Source organism: Lynx canadensis, chromosome D2 (assembly GCF_007474595.2).
Source record: "Lynx canadensis isolate LIC74 chromosome D2, mLynCan4.pri.v2, whole genome shotgun sequence".
NCBI lineage: Eukaryota > Metazoa > Chordata > Mammalia > Carnivora > Felidae > Lynx > Lynx canadensis.
In genome coordinates, this window is record NC_044313.2 from 79,962,279 (window position 1) to 79,981,776 (window position 19,498).

At 41.1% G+C, this 19,498-nt stretch overlaps 1 protein-coding gene across 4 annotated transcripts in view; it reads right to left on the reverse strand.

Moving 5' to 3' along the window:
- Positions 1-3,901: 3,901 nt before the first annotated feature.
- Positions 3,902-19,498, reverse strand: part of MINPP1 (multiple inositol-polyphosphate phosphatase 1) — a 50,982-nt gene continuing 35,385 nt past the window's right edge. Inside the window, exons 5-6 of one of the 4 annotated variants that reach the window (XM_030334426.1) lie at positions 17,452-17,502; positions 6,880-6,941 (exon numbers count right to left, since the gene is read on the reverse strand). In XM_030334426.1, coding sequence (XP_030190286.1) covers positions 17,469-17,502 — 34 coding nt within the window. In that variant the 3' untranslated portion in view covers positions 6,880-6,941; positions 17,452-17,468. Of the gene's footprint in view, positions 6,942-9,996; positions 10,179-17,451; positions 17,503-19,498 lie in introns of all 4 variants that reach the window. The other 3 variants (XR_004344232.1, XM_030334425.1, XM_030334427.1) reach the window with 3 other exon arrangements.

Below are 19,498 nucleotides of genomic sequence, written 5' to 3' on the forward strand. Positions count from 1 at the left end.
ACAGTACAAGTTGATGAAGTAGCCCCAAGAGTTCCCCAAACAGAAGGGACACAGAGCCACAGGGCCCATAACCATATAAGCGCCGTCTCCATGGGAACAGTGGGGTAGCTGATGGCATGAGGACTCACCCACAGGTACTCACTGAAAGTAGAGGGCCAGTACCCAAATGCAGCTGGGTTACCTTCAGCTCTGAAAGGACTTGAGCAGAGGCCCCGTGAACCCCTAAACGTCAGCTGCTGGTGCTCCCCTCTAGGAGATGGCCCCACTTCGAGGAGACTCTCCTGGGAATAAAAATCCATAGAAGGTAGGACGGGAGATAAAAGAGAAGGTCCAGATGAAAATGGGGGCTGGGACTGAATCAGGAGAGCTCACGAAGTGCAAAGGACAGCACTTCTGACCAACCCCCCAACCCTGTATACCCTGCGACCGCAGCCAAGGTGCAGGAAAATGAATTAGCAGATTATAGGAAGATCCCACACATAAGTGCACAAGCTCCCATGTGAGGTCCGTGCTGCTGGTCTGAAGGCTACACTTTAAAGTGGTAACATGATCACTGAGAGATCAACTTTTGTGTTCAGGTCCTCAGATTGGGAAATATTTTCTAGCAATGCCTGTATGGAACAGGATTCTGACATAAAACCACCCAGTAGTCACGTGGTGTGTGCTCTAACCCACATTGTTCTTGCAATGGGAATGAATCCAAGAGGCACGTTTATATGATGGAGTGGGGCAGAGATCATTGACGGGGCGTAACCTATGCAACTTGCAGTAAATTCTCACCTTTGGCACCTCCCACCCCCTTAGAATGCTGCATCACAGATATCTGGTAAAGCATCTGCCCGCTGCCGCCGCTGAGGTGTGCTCAAAGAACCTGGCTTTATGGACCAGAGGGTAAGTCATGGGAGTGAGGCTAAAGAGTCCATGTGAATGGCTGCTTTCCTGAACGAAGCAATGGAAGGGAAAATAGTACGCAGTGAATGATCATTCCCATTATTTTGGAACTGAAATGACCTAGAATCTCCAACAGGGTCTGACTTGCTTGAAATACTACAGATACATGGAGCGCCCGGTGGCTCGGTCGGTTAGGTGTCCGACTTTGGCTCAGGTTGTGATCGCACCGTTCGTGAGTTCGAGCCCTGCACTGGGCTCTGTGCTGACAGCTCAGAGCCTGGAGCCTGCTTCCGATTCTGTGTCTCCCTCTCTCTCTGCCCCTCCCCTGCTCACACTGTGTCTCTCTCAAAAATAAGCAAATTGAAATACCACAAATACAATTTTAAGGGATGGTCTGTGATGCAACAACTAACCCGCCCTTCGGAAAGCCTTCTCCACTAGGTGCGTGGTGCAGTCAGCTGAGCCTGGGGAGATGGAAGGAACCCATCTGTCTTGGGAAAGGTCATCTGAAAGGCTCTGATGACATTTTGTCTCCCTTGGGCTCAGCAGTTAGAGCCAACGGCTTCAGAGAAGGATAGAGGGAGGCAGCATTTTCATTGCACTGGTGAGCAGAATTCAGAGATTTATGTGGTATACAGAGTGCATGACTCAAACAATCTGCACACCAAAGTGCCCCAGATGACCTTGGTCGAAATTCCATTCTTACCACTGATAGAACGAACACATCTGAATAGAGCTTCAAGTATTAAAACAAAAAACACGACGAAACAAAAAACCAGGCACTTTCATGCTCGACCTCATTTCTGCATCCGCAAAATGGATTTCACGCTGACTTCACAGTCCGCAACAGAGATTAAGCGGAATAACAGTAAAATACCTTCTAAAGTACGCGGTAGGGGTAGGTATTTCCCTTACCCGATGGTGACTATCAGTTTACACACTATTTTGTAGGAACCTCGTTAACACCAGGTACATTGGGAATTATCTAATCTCTCATTATATTATGGCTCTGTACCAGGAGATGATTTTTCGCTGAAGGCGAGCCTTGGCGGATCCGTTTGGGCAAATACTAACAAATACGTGCACCCCGATCTACAACAGTGCTTGTAAAATACTGAGGAACCAGAGCTTTTAGACCTGTCAAAGTAAACAGTTCTTTGAAGCTCTTGGAGGCAAGTCTCCCAGCTAGGCTTCTGTTTTTTCAAGAACGAGGTTGCTGACAGCCAGACTTGAAAAGCAAGTACAACTTAATCTCCTCCCTCCAGCAGGTGATGAGGCAAAAATCAGCACTACCTGTTTGGAAAAGCTGCACGGGGCTGTCTGTGCCAGCCCATTTCCCTCTCAGACAGGCCTGAAGACTTGGCAACCAGGCTAACACAGAATCCCCGCGGCTTCCGGCTCCTTATAGGCACCTGGGAGTCTCAGGCACTGGTCTCAGCGAGGAAGAGGCCCCAGGGCATTGCTTCTATCTGTCCCAAGCAACTCAATCTGTCCTCAGACTCTTTTCCAGGCATCTTAGTAGTCAAACGGCCAAAAAACCTCTGAAAGCCAATTGTTTTTTTCCCCACCAGGGAGAGAACTCAGGTAGGGGAAGGAGACTACAAAACCTTTAACTGTCTAAAAATAGTCAAGTCAGGAAACCGGGCTCTCCTCGTGATCCCCCCAAGGCAAAGAGTGACAGAATGTCAGGGAGCCGACACTGCAGACAAGAAAGAGCAGTCTCCTGTCCGCGCCATCTTGGGAAGGCAAGGGAAAGAGCAGACATCAGGAAGAGAACTAATGGTCTGCCAGGGGAAGAGGGACTATGGCTAGGGCACTGCCAGTGTTCTTGCCATCTCCACGAAGACTGTGTCTCACCAATTAAAAAGAGCTTTCTCATCTGGAGGTATACAAAGACATACACCACCATCTGTAGAATCTGTATCAAAACTGGATTTTTTTTTTAGAAACAGAGTATCTGTTGAAAAAGTCTCCAAAAGCACCCATACTGTTAACGTTTGGTCAAAAGACAATCAGAACCGGGGCGCCTGGGTGGCGCAGTCGGTTAAGCGTCCGACTTCAGCCAGGTCACGATCTCGCGGTCCGTGGGTTCGAGCCCCGTGTCAGGCTCTGGGCTGATGGCTCGGAGCCTGGAGCCTGTTTCCGATTCTGTGTCTCTCTCTCGGCCCCTCCCCCGTTCATGCTCTGTCTCTCTCTGTCCCAAAAATAAATAAAAAACGTTGAAAAAGAAATTTAAAAAAAAAAAGACAATCAGAACCAAGGTCGGCAGCATGAACTCTAAAGAAAAAAGCAGGTAGTATCCATAGATTTCCACCCCAGCTTGATTTTCCATGTTAGCTATTTCAGAAATCCTGTACAATAGTCTCATGGAATTTTCTCATGATACTAGGAGTATTATTGAATTTGGAAGGCTATCATTTTAGTGAACAAACATTTGTTCTCCCAGTACATCAAACAAAAGCGTGAACACGAACTGCTGGAGTCTAAATAATGGTTCAAAATCCGGGAAGAGATGGAAGGTGTTGAGTTGAGACTAGTTTTAGAATAAGATGAAGAATCCCTCTATCTTACAATGTATTACTTCAGTAATGACCAAACAGTTTGGTTTTTTTAGGTAAACTCTACAACTTGGAGATCAAGAGTCACATACTCCACCTCATACTGAGCCACAAGTTCCCCATACGGCTACAGCTCTAAAAATTAATGTCCTCCCAGGTTGCTAGGTAGGATGCTCAAACTACAAATCTTTTCATTGGAACAACATGACTTTTTTTTTTTTTTTTTGCTGTGGCATTTTCTCAAAAATACTATTACACACACACACACACACACACACACACACACACACACACACACACTAAAAGATAGCTTAACAGGATGTGAACGTGCTTAAGAGTGGCCAGAGCGGCTGGGTGAGTGGAGGGAAATGCTAAGGGAGTGGGAAGAATGGTTAGGAGGGAACGCAGTAATCTGGGAAGTAAGTTCCAGACAGCTACATGTAGGCAAATTGTATGGTAATGCAAATATTTATTTTCAGCTTCCATTTGGCAGAAGACAGTCCGAATTCCAAGGATCATTAATGAACCACATGAAATACCCATCTTAGAGAAATATATTCTGAAAACTTACACTTACATCTTCTGGTTTGGTCGTATGTGTGGCTCCCAGATATTTAAGGGCATGCATGCATCAGTTCTGCAGGTGATAAGAGGAAAGCAACCAAGGGAAGATACAAAAGTTGGTTGTGCCTGGAAAAAAACAGCTCTTATTTCTTTACAAGTTCAGTGCTGCCTTCAGTGTTAAGATGACGATCAGGATTATATGCAAAAATAGTATCAAGTGAATGATGACGGGTTGGAGAGCAGAAACCTCAAAATGATAACATGACTATAAAAAACAGTAAGTACAACGCACACATACATCAAGTTGTAGATTAGACAGAAAAATGGCTCATGGCCACAGCCTGTTATGAATCGACCAAAATGTCAGAACCAGCAGTCAGTAAATTTTGGCTTAACTCAGTGATTTGGTCACCTATTATGAATGAACTTGTTAGCCAAAGATCATTTTTCGATGTTCAACTTTTTTACATATCCCATCCTGGAGAAGACCGCTGGATTTTACCATAAAATCTTCAGTTTCAGGCATATCCTAAATGGGAATGATAGCACCAGAATAAACACGATCTCTGTAGCATTAGCTAAACTGGACCACACTTACCTTCCAGCCTGAAGAATTCACTGTTAAGATGACTATATGGTCCTTTTAGCAATAAAATTAAACGACTCTTAACACATGAGACCTTTAAACTTTCAGGAGAAAGTCTGTAAATCAAAAATTCTTTAGTCGATGTGTCAGACACCAAGTAAATGTTAAGGGCTTGTAGGATAAGCCCCTTGGAAGAACTACGTCCATTCTATTTTATATACTTATATTCTGAGTCTAGTGTACATACATATAATGCGTACTCAAGTAGTGATGTATTGACAATATTAATTTGTGACAAATAATCAGGATCGAGGAAAATCTTCAAGAGAAGACACGGCAGTTAAAGTAAATCCCTCATTCAAGAATGAGATGTACCACATGTCCTTTCACAGAAAATTGAGTCCCCGCAACAATACTGCAAGTTTCCAAGAGTCATGCGGCAAGGGAATGGTGAGAATACTAAATTTTATGCTGGTTACCCCGAGGCACAGAACACAAAAAAGACCTTAACTGTCCTTATTTGGATCTACAAACAGGATGATGGACATGAACGCTGGTTATAGTATTCTCTTCTTTGCCCATTTACCAAAAAAAAAAAAAAAAAAAAAAAGAGAGAGAGAGAGAACACCAGACCTTTGCAGGGACAATCAGAGGCATATTGGTGCACCAGCAGTATTTACCAGCTAATCACCTATTTCATGAACGTAATTCATTTGAGGATCAATCATCAACAGATGGTCTATGCAACTTCTTTTATAATTTCAGTATATAGTTGTGATGCTTCTTATCTAGATTTTTAAGAAAATGCATTTCCATTTCTCTTAAAGAAGTGGAAATTTACTTGAGGAAATTTCTATCAGAATAAAACTGCCTTATATTGCCTGATTTAGTCAAAGCTGCTTGAAACTCCAACTTTTTACCATCATTTACTGCCTGTATCAACACAGCAGAAAAGACCTGATAATAAAGTCACAAGAATTCTGTTTATTATTATAGCAAACACTTTCACAGCATCTGACAAAACTCAGAAGTATCTGAGAAATGGGTTCAGATCTATGAAACTAAGCCAGCCAGGATGAAATCTTTATGGGGGGTGGGGAGGGGAAGGGGGAGAATGGAAAAGCAATAAATAACCAAAAGATACATTTCACATAGAGGCAAAATATAAAAAGAGGCAAAGTGATAGAATGAAAAAACAAACAAACCAAACTGCTAAGCAACCGACTAAGAAACTTTGATTCTTTCGTCTTACTCGCTGCTAATGGTCCCCTTTGTCCCTCCACCGTTACAAATGCAGAGCAGCTAAGGTAGTAATGAAAGAATGACCTCGCAAGACTCACCAGGAGGTCAAAAGGAATTACTGAAAAAGTGTTCAGATACTTTATAAAATATCTATTTTATTATACTCTGTCTTCCTTCGGTGAAGGTGTCCTTTGAAAATCACACTCTATTTCTTAATATCATTTCAAATCCTTAACTAGAGAGGCTAGCTTCTTTCAGAGTGACGCTCCCGGGGCTCCGCCTGTTTTCCGCGGCACACGGATGACAGCAGAGCCGTGCCACCTGCGGGAAAGCGAAGGGCAGCACAACCGTGAAGTTACGATCATCCCTGGGGCAGACGCTGTGACTCCAGCACCCTCAAGGATCACTGTGAAATCATATTCTGTGTCAGTGTGGGAGTTCTTCTACAAACAGGAAGAATCTAATTTCTGTCAACACGTGCAGTGCCGGCTATTTTTCCCAACAGACTTTTCCCCCGTAAGACAGCTGCCCCAGGAGAACCGCTGCTTACACATCCCTGTCCAGATTCAAAAAGAAACTCGACGTCTTTCTGTGAAAAGACAGCAATACACAAGTACTGGGAAAGCTTCCTGCAACCGCGGCTTGCCCAGCCACCCCAAGCGTGGGGTCGCTCCCTGACGGACGGAAGATCCTGTCCGGTGACTCATAGCTCATCAGACGTGTTGTTCACCTTTGGTAATTCACACTCGTCACTGGCACGACAGCTCTGGAGGAGGTCCCTGTAGTGCTCCTTGAGATCCTCATACAGGGAAGCAGTTTCCTGGGAGTGAGCCAATGGCAACACCTTTTCATTCAATAGCATCTGCACCCGGAACTCTTCTTTGGGAGTCTTCGCATTCTTACAATGGTAAAGCACAAACATGAGGTTCGAGGCATAGGGCACAATGTGGCCACTTCGGAACTTCCGATGCATCTGTTCCTTGTAATTGTAAGCTGTCAGGGGCTCCTTGTCTTTGAAGTAGCCCATGAGGGAGAGCAGTGGAAGAAGGGTCTCCGCGTGACCAAACTGCAGGACGACTGGAGAGGAAACTGGCTGAGACCTTGAAAGACAAATGGAGAAAAAATATGTGTATGTATTCATGTCGTGGAGGTAATATCTACAGTAGTGAGAAGGAGCACACAACGTTCTCACCTTTTCAAATCTTTATGTACAGACGCCAACAATACGGCTAAGGTTCTGTGTGGCTGAGAACTGAATGTTTTACACTCAGGGTTAAGTTCCCAGTTCAGGATCGCTGTGGTATTGCAAATCCATCTAAAACACTGCACACACGCTATTCTTTATATAGAGAGAAGAGAGTCTTTACTAGGAGATTAACGACCTCGAAGCAGATGTGGATTTCAAAAGCGTATGGCCCTTCCGTGAAGGAAACTGAGCACACTGGCCCTTAGTAAACACTGATTACTCCACGGAGGGCTTCTGAACGAACCTCAGGCGCTACCGTATCTATATCTGGGAAATGGGGACAAGCAATACTCAGTCAAGGTCTTGGCTAAAACCTGTCTGAACAGTGAATGGTAACTCATGTACTCCTTCAATGTTTTATAAGATCTGCCTTGGGCACTACATTGGGAGAGAACCGCAAAGGGTAGAGAGACAACCTGTTCCAGCCGCCCTGCTGTGTTTGTGGCTGGAGTGGAGTCTGCACAGGGCCAGCAATACAACAGCTTTCCACACCATGAGCTAGGTCACCTTTTTTTACTGCAAGTTTTCTATGTATGCCTTCTATGCCTTTTTTTGGTAAAGGCTTTTTTTTTTTTTTTTTTTAATATATATACAGCAGCAAATGACTTAGTTTTCCCCCAACTGTAATAGAAAGAATATAACTTTGCTCTTAAACAAAATCTGTAAATCTGCTCAAACACACTGAGCCATCTAATCGATTAGCCTGCCAGCCCCACACCACATTACACACTTGGAGCACCTGGGTTTCCCAGTGGACAGCAGCATTTGAGCAGGTTTGGACCTTCATGATTCCCCACAAATTCAGACGGAACTAGAGAGCAGATCCCAAACCCAACGAAAACATTTACAAATAACAGTAGGGAAAGGTTTTCTCAGTGAATCACCAACAGCCTCAGACGTGAACATGATCAGTGTCCGTGTGGAAAAGCGTGTTGAAAGAGCTCACATCTGGTCGTGGGTGCTAAGAGAAGTCACACCTGCAGGATGCAGAGAGAGCTCACACCTGGTGGGTGCAGAGAGAGCTCACACCTGGAGGGTGCAGAGAGAGCTCACTCCTGGAGGGTGCAGAAAGAACTCATACCTGGTAGGTACTGAGAGAGCTCACACCTGGTGAGTACTGAGAGCGCTCACACCTGGTAGGTACTGAGAGAGCTCACACTTGGCGGGTGCAGAGAGGACCACGACAGACTTCTCCCAGGGCTGGAGAAATCTAGCCACCGGGAACTCTCGAAACAGCCACTCCAAGGCCCCATTCTAGCCCAGAGGCTGCACACACTAGAAGCTGCTGGGAGGGAGTCAAGACTGAGTCGGACAGGGACAGCAAAGACCAAAAAAAGCGCCAGTCGGATCAAGGTCAGGGCAGCAAACCAGAACCAGGAGATCTCAGAAAGCAACCTGCCATTTTCTGAACAGCACACACATATAGTACCAAAGAAGGGAGACCCAGGAGGTTAAAGAAGCAACCTGACGTGAGCCGCCTTCTAAATATTCAGAGAAACTAAATGCACATTAAAATGAGCGATAGAAAAGTAAATAGAAGAATAAGGAGCAGAAAAACATCCCTACAAAAAATAAAAGTATACAGTACTAGAAATACTCAAAAAATACATAGAAACTGTAACATACTATTTCTCAATTATCCACTATTCTGAGATTAATATTCTCTAAAAGGGAATAAGCACTTCAAGAAGAGGGAGGTGGGGGGGGTTTACTCCCTCTTCTTAATTGGTGTATTTTTTAATTCAGTCATCTAAAATATTTAAAATCTGTATTTATTTCCAAGAAGCATCCCCTTGGGCCCAAAGTTACAAAGCACTATCATTTAGACCATAGTTATATTTGGTTTCATCTGCATAACTAGTTTTGAATTTTGCATTATTTGTCAGTCTTTAAAGATTGGGTGGATCTCAGATTCTTAAAAATCCACACATTTTTGGCTCCTCTTGAAAACCTAAAAGACCTGACAACATATACTCCCATAAGGCAATAATTAGCTGAGCAGGAATAAGGTTACTCCGGAGAGGACATATATACCCACTGCCCAGGACATCTATCACTGCACACTGTCTAACCAAGATGGATTCATTCATTACTTACCTGGTGCCTTTATACATTTGAATAAATGCAAGCCAAAGCTAATACCACTGTCATAATGTAAATATAATGGAACTTAATAGTAATACATAATAAAGTAAGTTATGTAAAAATATAGTTGACCCTTGAACAATGCAGGACTTAGGGGCACCAAACCTCTGTGCTGTCGAAAATCTGTGTACCGGAGCACCTGGGTGGCTCAGTCGGTTAAGCATCCGACTTCCGCTCAGGTCATGATCTCGCGGTTTGTGAGTTCGAGCCCCGCGTCAGGCTCTGTGCTGACAGCTCAGCGCCTGCAGCCTGCTTTGGATTCTGTGTCGCCTTCTCTCCCTGCGCCTCCCCCACTTGTGCTCTGTCTCTATCAAAAATAAATAAATGTATTAAAATAAATTAAAAAAAATCTGTGTACCACTTTTTAACTTCCAAAAACTTATCTACTAGCTTCCTGTTGATTGGAAGCCTTTTCGATGATAACATAAACAGTTAACTGTTTATCATAGACTACTGATTGACTGTATATAATACATTGACTGGAAGCTTTTCTGATAACATAAACAGTTGATTGCTGTTTTTTATAATATACTATTGACTGTATATAATACATGTAACACATTTTGCATGTTACAGTGTATACATACATAATGCAATATATTACATATTTTGTATGTTATATGCATTACACGCTGTATTCTCACAGTAAAGAAAATGTTAAGAAAGTCCTAAGAAAGAGAAATTACATTCACAGTACTACACTGTATTTATTGAAAACAAACAAACAAACAAACAAAAAACAACGCCCATATAAGTGAACCCACCCAGTTTAAATCTGTTGTTGTTTGAGGGTCACCTGCTCTGGTTTACGTTTTAAGTCATCTAGTACAAGGAAGCAACTGCAAAGCCAGGACAGGCTCTCATCCTGATGCTCCATTGCCGTTATCTACAGGATCCATCAGGATGGGAAGAGGTCAGGAAGGATCGCAGCAATACCTCCAGAGTCCTGCAGAAAGACCAGTCAGCAACTCTCCTCTCTTCCCCACTGAGGAACTCCAACAAATGTAAGACAATATACGATACAAAATTTTCTAGTTTCAACAAATTACAGCAATATTATCAATGAACTATTTTACATTCTTTTTCTCTATCAAGTCTTTGAAATGCAGTGTGTACTTCATGCTCACAGCACCTCTCCATACAGACCAGCCCCATTTTCAAGTGCCGAATGAACGAGCACGTGTGGCTCGTGACTACTGCGTGGAACTGTATACAGCATACCCACATAGGAGTATATGACAGACAGTGGTGACGACAGCCCCATATACTTGGACTCAAAAGTCAATCAGATAAAGAGAAAATGGAAAGAAAGGTATGAGACAAATAAGCACATGTACAAAAAAATGCGTGCTAGGGAAAGGGAAGAAACCAACACGGCTATGTACAAATCATGAGTCCAAAGTCGCAGTAATGACACCCAAGCTACAGAAAAAAATAAATTTAGGTTGTGACCCACATGTAAGTTTTAAACCTGAAGGCTCTTTACGTAGAAAGAGCAATCAAACTTCGTTTTCTGTTTTGACTTGCTTTACTGTCAGTTATATGTGAAAATCAGCTATTTTTTAGAAGAAAGTTGAGGAAAACTATGCTTTGAAAATACTCAGGAATTTTATGGGAAATCAAGTTAGTTTATATATTAGATTTACACAGGGAGCTCTGTTAACAAAAATTAATGTCTTCTGCCATTTGATACATCTAAATTAAAAAAAAATGTTTTACATTTATCGCAGCATTATTTATAGTGGCCAAGATAAGGAAGCAGCCCAAGCGTCCATTCACAGATGAATGGATAAAGAGGTGTTCTATACGTGTGGTATATACACACTATGGAATATCACTCAGCCATAAAAAAGGACCCATTTGCAACAATGTGGATGGACCTAGAGGGTATTATGTTAAATGAAATTTAAGAAACAAATGAACAAACAGGAAATAAAAGAGACAAAAAACCCCAGACTCTGGAATACAGACAACAAACTGGTGGTTGCCAGGGGGGAGGTACGCATGTGATAGATAAAGCAGATTAAGAGGTACAAACTTCCAGTTACAAAATAAATAGGTCACAGAGATGAAAAGTACAGCATAGAGAACATAATCGGTAAGGTAACGCTGTTGGGTGACAGATGGTGGCTATACTTATGGTGACCACTGAATAAGGTACAGAACTGTTGAATTATTACATTGTACCTGGAACGAATATAACACGGTATATTAATCATACTTCAATAAAAAAGTATTCCAGGCAAATAGTTAATTCACCAATAGTTAAATTCACCAATACAATAATAATAACTTGAGACAAGGATAACTACTAATTATGGGGCGAAAACTAACATAGCCTTCCCCAAAACAGTCTTAAACACGGAAAACACTAATTTGCTTGGAAATCCAAATGTGTATGTAGGAAATAAGGAACTTACAATTATTTGCAGGTTGTATTTTCTACAATAACCAGATAAAAATATTTTAAGCTTATAGGGGTGACAGGTCTGATCACTCGCTGCCAAGTGCCAGGTACCATGCTAGGTGTTTTTTGCTGTTTGTGCTTATCTGTTTTTAGAAGGGGAGGAAAAAATAAGAAAGGTTATAAAGATGAGAGAACAAAAAATCCGAATAAAACATGTTCCTGGCTCTTGCAGATTAGCACTCGTGTAAGTGTTAAGGGAACTGAACAAAGGGAAGCAAACCCTCCTGGCTGGGGAAGAGCTGGGTGAACTTAGAGGAGACGGTGTCTCAGCAGGGTCACAAATACATTCCTAGTAAGTCTTACAACAGAAATGCTGCCCACTGTGGCTCAGTAAAGGGTCACGGCTGGTTTACCCTACGACGTGGATATTATCATCGCCCGTTAACAGACGAAAAAACTGGGGTTAACTTACTTATCTAAGTGATCTCCTAACTCACTAGAAAAACACTAGCTATTGATTTGTTTCATCCACACCTGAAAAGAAGGATCGTTTCATGGGCTATATGTAAATCAGTCATAAATGTGTGTGCACAAATCTTTATTGAGCATACAAGACACTTAATTGGTTTGGTTTATGGCTTTTCAAAAATGTCAAGAAAGCAGACTATCAAAAATCTGGCTTAGAGAAATTTTATCCCATAGAGAAAAAGCTTATTAAATAGAAAAGAATGCCTTAGGATATTTTATAAAATATATTATCAACATGAACATAAAATTGAAACCCTGAAGTGGCCTAAAAATTCTTGAAGCACTTCCAAGTTTTACACAATTTTAAAAATCTCTTTCTTGATTTTGGCATTAAAAAATTTCAGGGGCACCAGCGTGGCTCAGTCGGTTAAGTGGCCAACTTCGGCTCAGGTCATGACGTTGCAGTTTGTGAGTTCAAATCCCATGTCAGGCTCTGGGTCAACAACTCAGAGCCTGGAGCCTTCTTCGGATTCCATGTCTCCTTCTCTCTGACCCCTTCCTGACTTGTGTTCTCTCTCTCACTCAAAAATAAATAAACATTTAAAAAAAAAGAAAAGAATTCAGAGCTCACTAAATGTCTAGGTTGGGTTAAGGTAAAAAGAATTTAACACACTCTTTTTTTTTTTTTAATTTTTTTTTTTTCAACGTTTATTTATTTTTGGGACAGAGAGAGACAGAGCATGAACGGGGGAGGGGCAGAGAGAGAGGGAAACACAGAATCGGAAACAGGCTCCAGGCTCTGAGCCATCAGCCCAGAGCCCGACGCGGGGCTCGAACCCACGGACCGCGACATCGTGACCTGGCTGAAGTCGGACGCTTAACCGACTGCGCCACCCAGGCGCCCCTAACACACTCTTAAATAAGGTAAGAAATCTAAAAGAATGTTAAGTATTTTTTGTACTAACTCAAAAGTAGTTCCATTAAATTATAGTTCACAATATAAATCACTTCAGTTTCCAACATAATTGTTTTTCTTCACTATTTTATGTTTTCCTAGCCAAATTCATCTTCGTAATCCTTAATGGTTCCAGTGTTAAAATTAAATGTAATAATGTAATCTTCTTCAAGACTCCCCAAGAAAGTAGAAGTAAAACATCTAACTTATAATTACGAGGTATAAAATTCCAAAGAATAAAGCCAATAATTTTTCAGCCATTTTATACTCTCTCGTATAAATCAGGGATCTCCTTATAGTTAAGAACGTCAGAATGCTTTTTTTCTTTTCTTACAATGATTAAGCAACACGTAAATTGATTTTTACTTTACTGTTTGAAACTCAACTGCCAAAATATCAAACTCTAGGTATATATTTTTTTAATGTTTATGTATTATTTTGAGAGAGAGAGAGAGCGCGACAGAGCCCGATGCAGGGCTTGAACCCACGAACCGTGAGATCATGACCTGAGCCAAAGTTCACAAGGCAAAGTGATACCCCCCAAATTGGAGACACAGACGGCGGGCACCGGGGCATGCTGAGAAAACCCCAACTGTTAGTGACGAATGGCTAGGGGCTCAATATGGGTGAGTCAGAGTTAAAAACATCGAGGGACCCTGGGGAGCACCCACACTTAGTGAGTGTTACCTCCAGGAACCCAGCCTGTGGACAAGTCAGAGTTAAAAACATCGAGGGACCCTGGGGAGCACCCACACTTAGTGAGTGTTACCTCCAGGAACCCAGCCAGGTCCTCACAGTGAATTCCTTCTTGTTTCTGGCAGGGGGAGGGGAAAGGAACCATTCTGAAAGACACGGAGCTTTCTATTCCTCTTAACAAGGCCTACCCTCAGAAGAAACTGTTCTACCAGAGTCTAACTTACCTAGGGGCAGGGAAATACCCGATTCTAGCCACCTCCACCCGTCCTGTGCCACCTAAGGATGGGGAAGTGAGAAGCACTGGTGCCGTTCACAGCCTGAGCCACAGACTCATCAAAAGGCTGAGACCCCATCTCAGGTCTACAGGACTCTACACCTCACCACCACATTACTAAGGGCTTATCTACCACAGGTCTTTGTATCCAGTGCGTCATGCCCACTGTAAACAAAAAAATTACAAGGTATACTAAAAGGCAGAAACATAGTTTAAGGAGACTGAAAAAACATCAGAGCCAGAATCAGGTATGTCAGATAAGGGTGGAATTACCAGGAATTTTTAACTATGATTAATATGTAAGGGCTTCACAGGCGCCTGGGTGGCTCAGTTGGTTGAGCATCTGACTCTTGATTTCAGCTCAGGTCATGATCTCATGGTTCATGGGATCGAGTCCCACGTCACATGAGCATGGGGCCTAAGATATTCTCTCTCTCTCTCTCTCTCTCTCTCTCTCTCTCTCTCTCTCTCTCTCTCCTTCTGCCCCTCTCCCCAGCTTGTGCATCCACCTCTCCCAGGATAAAAAAGAAAAACAACAACTAATATTAACATGCAAAAATGGATGGATAATGTACGTAGGGAGATGGAAATTCTAAGAAAGAATCAAAAAAGTACTAGACAGGGGCGCCTGGGTGGCGCAGTCGGTTAAGCGTCCGACTTCAGCCAGGTCACAATCTCGCGGTCCGTGAGTTTGAGCCCCGCGTCAGGCTCTGGGCTCCTGGAGCCTGCTTCCGATTCTGCGTCTCCCTCTCTCTCTGCCCCTCCCCCATTCATGCTCTGTCTCTCTCTGTCCCAAAAATAAATAAACGTTGAAAAAAAAATATATATATATTAAAAAAAAAAAGTACTAGACATTAAAAGCATGGTACAGAAGCGAGGAATGTGTCTGTAACCTGGACACAGATAGAATCTCCAAGTTGGGGCATAACAACAGAAACTTCCCAAACTGAACAGTACAGAGAATAAAGACTGGGAAAAGCAGAACAGAATATGCAAGAACTGTGGGGCCATCACAAAAGGTTTAATTAACATGTGTAATGGGAATACCAGAAGGAGATGAGAAAGACAGAAAATGATGCAATATTTAAAGCAATACTGACTGAGAATTTCCCCAAACCACAGATCCAGGAAGCTCAAATGCCAAGCAAATAAAAACAAAAAACCACAAAAAAACCACCCACTGTACCCGGGCATACCATATTCAAACTTCATAATATCAAAGATAAAGAAAAAAAATCTTCAAAGAAGTCATGCAAGCAAGACAATGAAGTATTTCTGTATTGAGAGAAAAAGCCCACCGACATAGAATTTTGTACCATGCAAAATCATCCTTCCAAAGTGACAGAGAAATAACGGCTCTCTCAGACAAAAATTGAGGAAATTTGTTGCCAGTGGACACGTCTCACGAGACATGTTAAAAGAAGTTCTTCAGAGAAAGGGAAATAGTTGTAGGTCAGAAACTCAGCTCTACATAAAGGAAAACAGTGAAGATGAATAAGTGAAGGTAAAATAAAAATGTTTATGATTTAAAAAAAAATTTTTTTAACACTTCTTTATTTTTTGAGAGACAGAGTGTGAGAGAGAGAGGGGCAGAGAAAGAGGGGAGACACAGATTCCAAAGCAGGCTCGGGGCTCCGAGGTGTCAGCACAGACCCTGACGTGGGGCTGGAACTCACAAACCGACAGATCATGACCTAAGCTGAAGTCGGACACTTAACCCACTGAGCTACTGTATTTTTTTATTCTTAACTGACCTAAAGATAATAATTTGCTCAAAATAGTAATAGCAATAACGCACTTGATTATATATGCGTGTTCATGCGCGCGCACACACACACACACACACACACACACACACGTATGTGTATGTGCAAGTAAAATGAATGGCAGCAATGACGCAAGGGACAAGAAAGAAGACTGGGAACAGTTTGTTACAAGGTGCGTGCACTACCCCTGAAGTGCTAACAGTGTTATCTGAAAGCAGACTGAGGTTAGTTGTGCAGGCATATGGCAAATTCTAGGGCGACCACCAAGAAAAGAAATACAGCTGATATGCTACGAAAGAAGAGGAAATGGAACGATACAAAATCCTCAACTGAAACCACAGAAGTTAGAAAAAGTGTGGAAGATAAAATCGGAACAAAGAACAAGGGCAAGAAACAGCTAACAGTAACAAATATGGTAGATATTAATCCAACTGTATTAATAATCACTGAAAAAGTCAACGGACAAAATATACCAACTAAAAGACAGAGATTGTCAGAGTGGACCAAGCACAAAACCCAACTACATGTTACCTACACGAAACCCACTTTCAATGCAGATTAAAAGTAAACTAACAGAGACAGATATAGCACGCTAATGAACACTGATCAAAAGAAAGCAGGAGTAGCTATATAAATTCAGACAGAGCCAAATGCAGAGCAAGGAAAGTTATTAAGGATAAACGGGGCATTGCATATTGATGAAGGGGTTACTACTCCAAGCAGACAGAATATTCCTTAATGTGTATGTAGGTATGTGCCTAACAGAACAAAATGCATGAGGCAAAAACTGACAGAACTACAAGAATAAACAGATAAACTCTCCTTATAGTTGGAGACTTTAACAATCCTCTACCAGAAATGGACCAATCCAGCAGGCTAAAAAGTCAGTAAAGAGAAATTAAGCTCAACAAGACCATGAATCACCTGGATTTAACTGACATCTGTAGAGGACTTCATCCAACAATAGCAGATTATACATTCTCCTCAACTTCACATGGAAGATTCACTAAGAGACCACATTTTGTGACACAAATCACATCTTAAAAAATTTAGAAGAACAGAAATTGTGTGACATTCGTTCAATGGAATGAAACTAGAAATCACTGACAGGACAACTGGAGAACCCCCAAATACTTGGAGGTTACACACCACACTTCTAAATAACACATGGGTCAAAGAAGAACTCTCAAAAGAAACTTAACTCCAAAGAAATTTGAAAACATTTTGAATGGAATGAAAATGAAAACACAACTTATCAAAAATTTGTGGGATGCAGTGAATACAGTACTTATAGGGAATTTTATAGCACTTAATGCCTATATTAGAAAAGAAGAAAGATCTAAAATCAACTATCTAAGCTTCCATTTCAGGAATGTAGAAAAAGAAAAGCAAATCAAATCCAAAGTAAGCAGAAGAAAATAAAATTAAAAATACGAGCAAAAATCAGTGAAATTTAAAACAGAGAAATCTTTAGAAAAAAAGGAACAATATCAAAAGCTAGTTCTTTGAAAAGATCAATAAAATCAATAAGTCTCTAGCCAGGCTAACTAAAGAGAAGGCACAAATTATTAATATCAGAAAGGAAAGAAATGAGATCACCAAAGATCCCATGAACATTAAACAGATAATAAAGGAATATTATGAACTCCATACCTGCTAAGTCTGATAACCTAGATAAAATGGACCAATTCCATGAGACACAATCTGCCAAAACACAAGAATAGATGATCCAAGTAAGCCTATATCTACTAAAAACTTGAATCAGTAATTAATAACCTCCCAAAAGGATTCCTTCCAGAAGGATTCACCGGTGAACTCTACCAAACCTTCAAGGAAGAAATTCTACCAATTTTCTACAAGCACTTCCAGAAAACAGAAGCAAAGAGAAAGAACTCCTAACTCATTCTGAGACCAGTATTACCCTAATACCAAAGTCAGGCAAAGATACCCCTAGAAAACACAACCAATCAATATACATGAAGACAGAAGCACACAAAAATCCTAAGCAAAATATTAACAAGTTGAATCCAACCAACAATGTATAAAAAGAATTATACACCCCAACCAAGTAGGATTTATCTCAGGTGTCAAGGCTGGCTCAATATTCAAAAGTCATGCGAACAATCACATCAACAGGCTAAAAAAGAAAAATCATGTTATCAAGAGCTTCAGAAAAACCATGTGACAAAATTTAGCACTCAGTCATGATCAAAATTCTCAGCAAACTAGGAACAGAGGAACTTCCTCCACTGGATAAAGAACATATGCAAAGAGCTACACTTAACATCATACTTAATGCAAAGCTTTCTTGCTAAGATCAGGTACAAGGAAGGCAAAGATGTCTCTTCTCACCACTAGTTTTCAACATCATACTGGAAGTCTTAGCTAACACTCCAAGACAAGAAAAAAGGGTATACCTATTAGGAAGGAAGAAATAAAACTGGCTTTGTTTGCAGATGACATGATTGTCTATGTAGAAAATCCAAAAAATCAACAAAAAACTCCTGGAACTAATAAGTATGTATAGCAAGTTTGCAGGCTACAAGGTTAATACATAAAAGCCAACCGCTTGTCTATATGCCAACAATAAACAAGTGGAAATTTAAAATTAAAAACACATTGTTGTTACATTAGTACCATCACAATGAAATACTTAGGTATAAAATAAAATATGTCTATGATCTATATAAGAAAAAGTACCAAACTCTTATGAAAGAATCAAAGAGGACTCAATACTGTCAAAATGTCAGTTCTTCCCAATTTGATCTATGGATTCAATACAATCCTAATAAAAATCCCAGCAAGTGATTTTGTAGATAACAACAACTGATTCTAAAGTTTACACGGAGAAGCAAAACAATATGGATGAGCCAAAACAACACTGAAGGAGAAAAAGAAAGTTGCAGGATCGACACTACTTGATTTCAAGACTTACAGTAATTTTACAGTAATCAACATAGTGTGGTCCTGGCGAAAGACAAACAGACCAATAGAAAGGAACAGAGAGCCCAGAAATAGACCCCTATTAATAGAGTCAACCGGTCTTTGACAAAGTAAAAGCTAAAGCTAATACAAAGTAAAGCAAAGCTAATACAACAGAGCAAAGACAATCTTTTCAACAAATGGTGCTGGAAGACCGGATGTGAAAAAAATTGCACCTAGACACAGACCTTGTACCCTTCACAAAAATTAACTCAGAAGGATCACAGACCTAAATGTAAAACTCAATACTATAAAACTCCTGGAAGATAACGTAGGAGAAAAACCTAGATGACCTTGGTATTGCAAGGACTTTTTAAATGTAACACCAAAGGCGTGACCCATTTAAGATAAAATTAATAATCTGGGCTTCATTAAAAGTAAGAATTTCTGCTCTACTAAAGACAATGTCAAGAGAATAAAAAGACAAGTCACAGACTGTGAGAAAATATTTACAAGAGACATATCTGATAAAGGAATTATCTAAAATATACAAAAAACTCGTAAGACACAACAATACAAAAAAACAACCAACCCTCTAAATTTAAAATAGACCCAAGACCGGGCAGGTCTTTAAAATGGGCCAAAGGCCTGAACAGAAAACCTGAGCAAAGAAGATAAACGGATGGCAACTAAGCATATGAAAAGGTGCTCAACATTATACATCATTAGGGAATTGCAAATTAAAACAATGAGACAGCACTCCACTATCAGCAGAAGT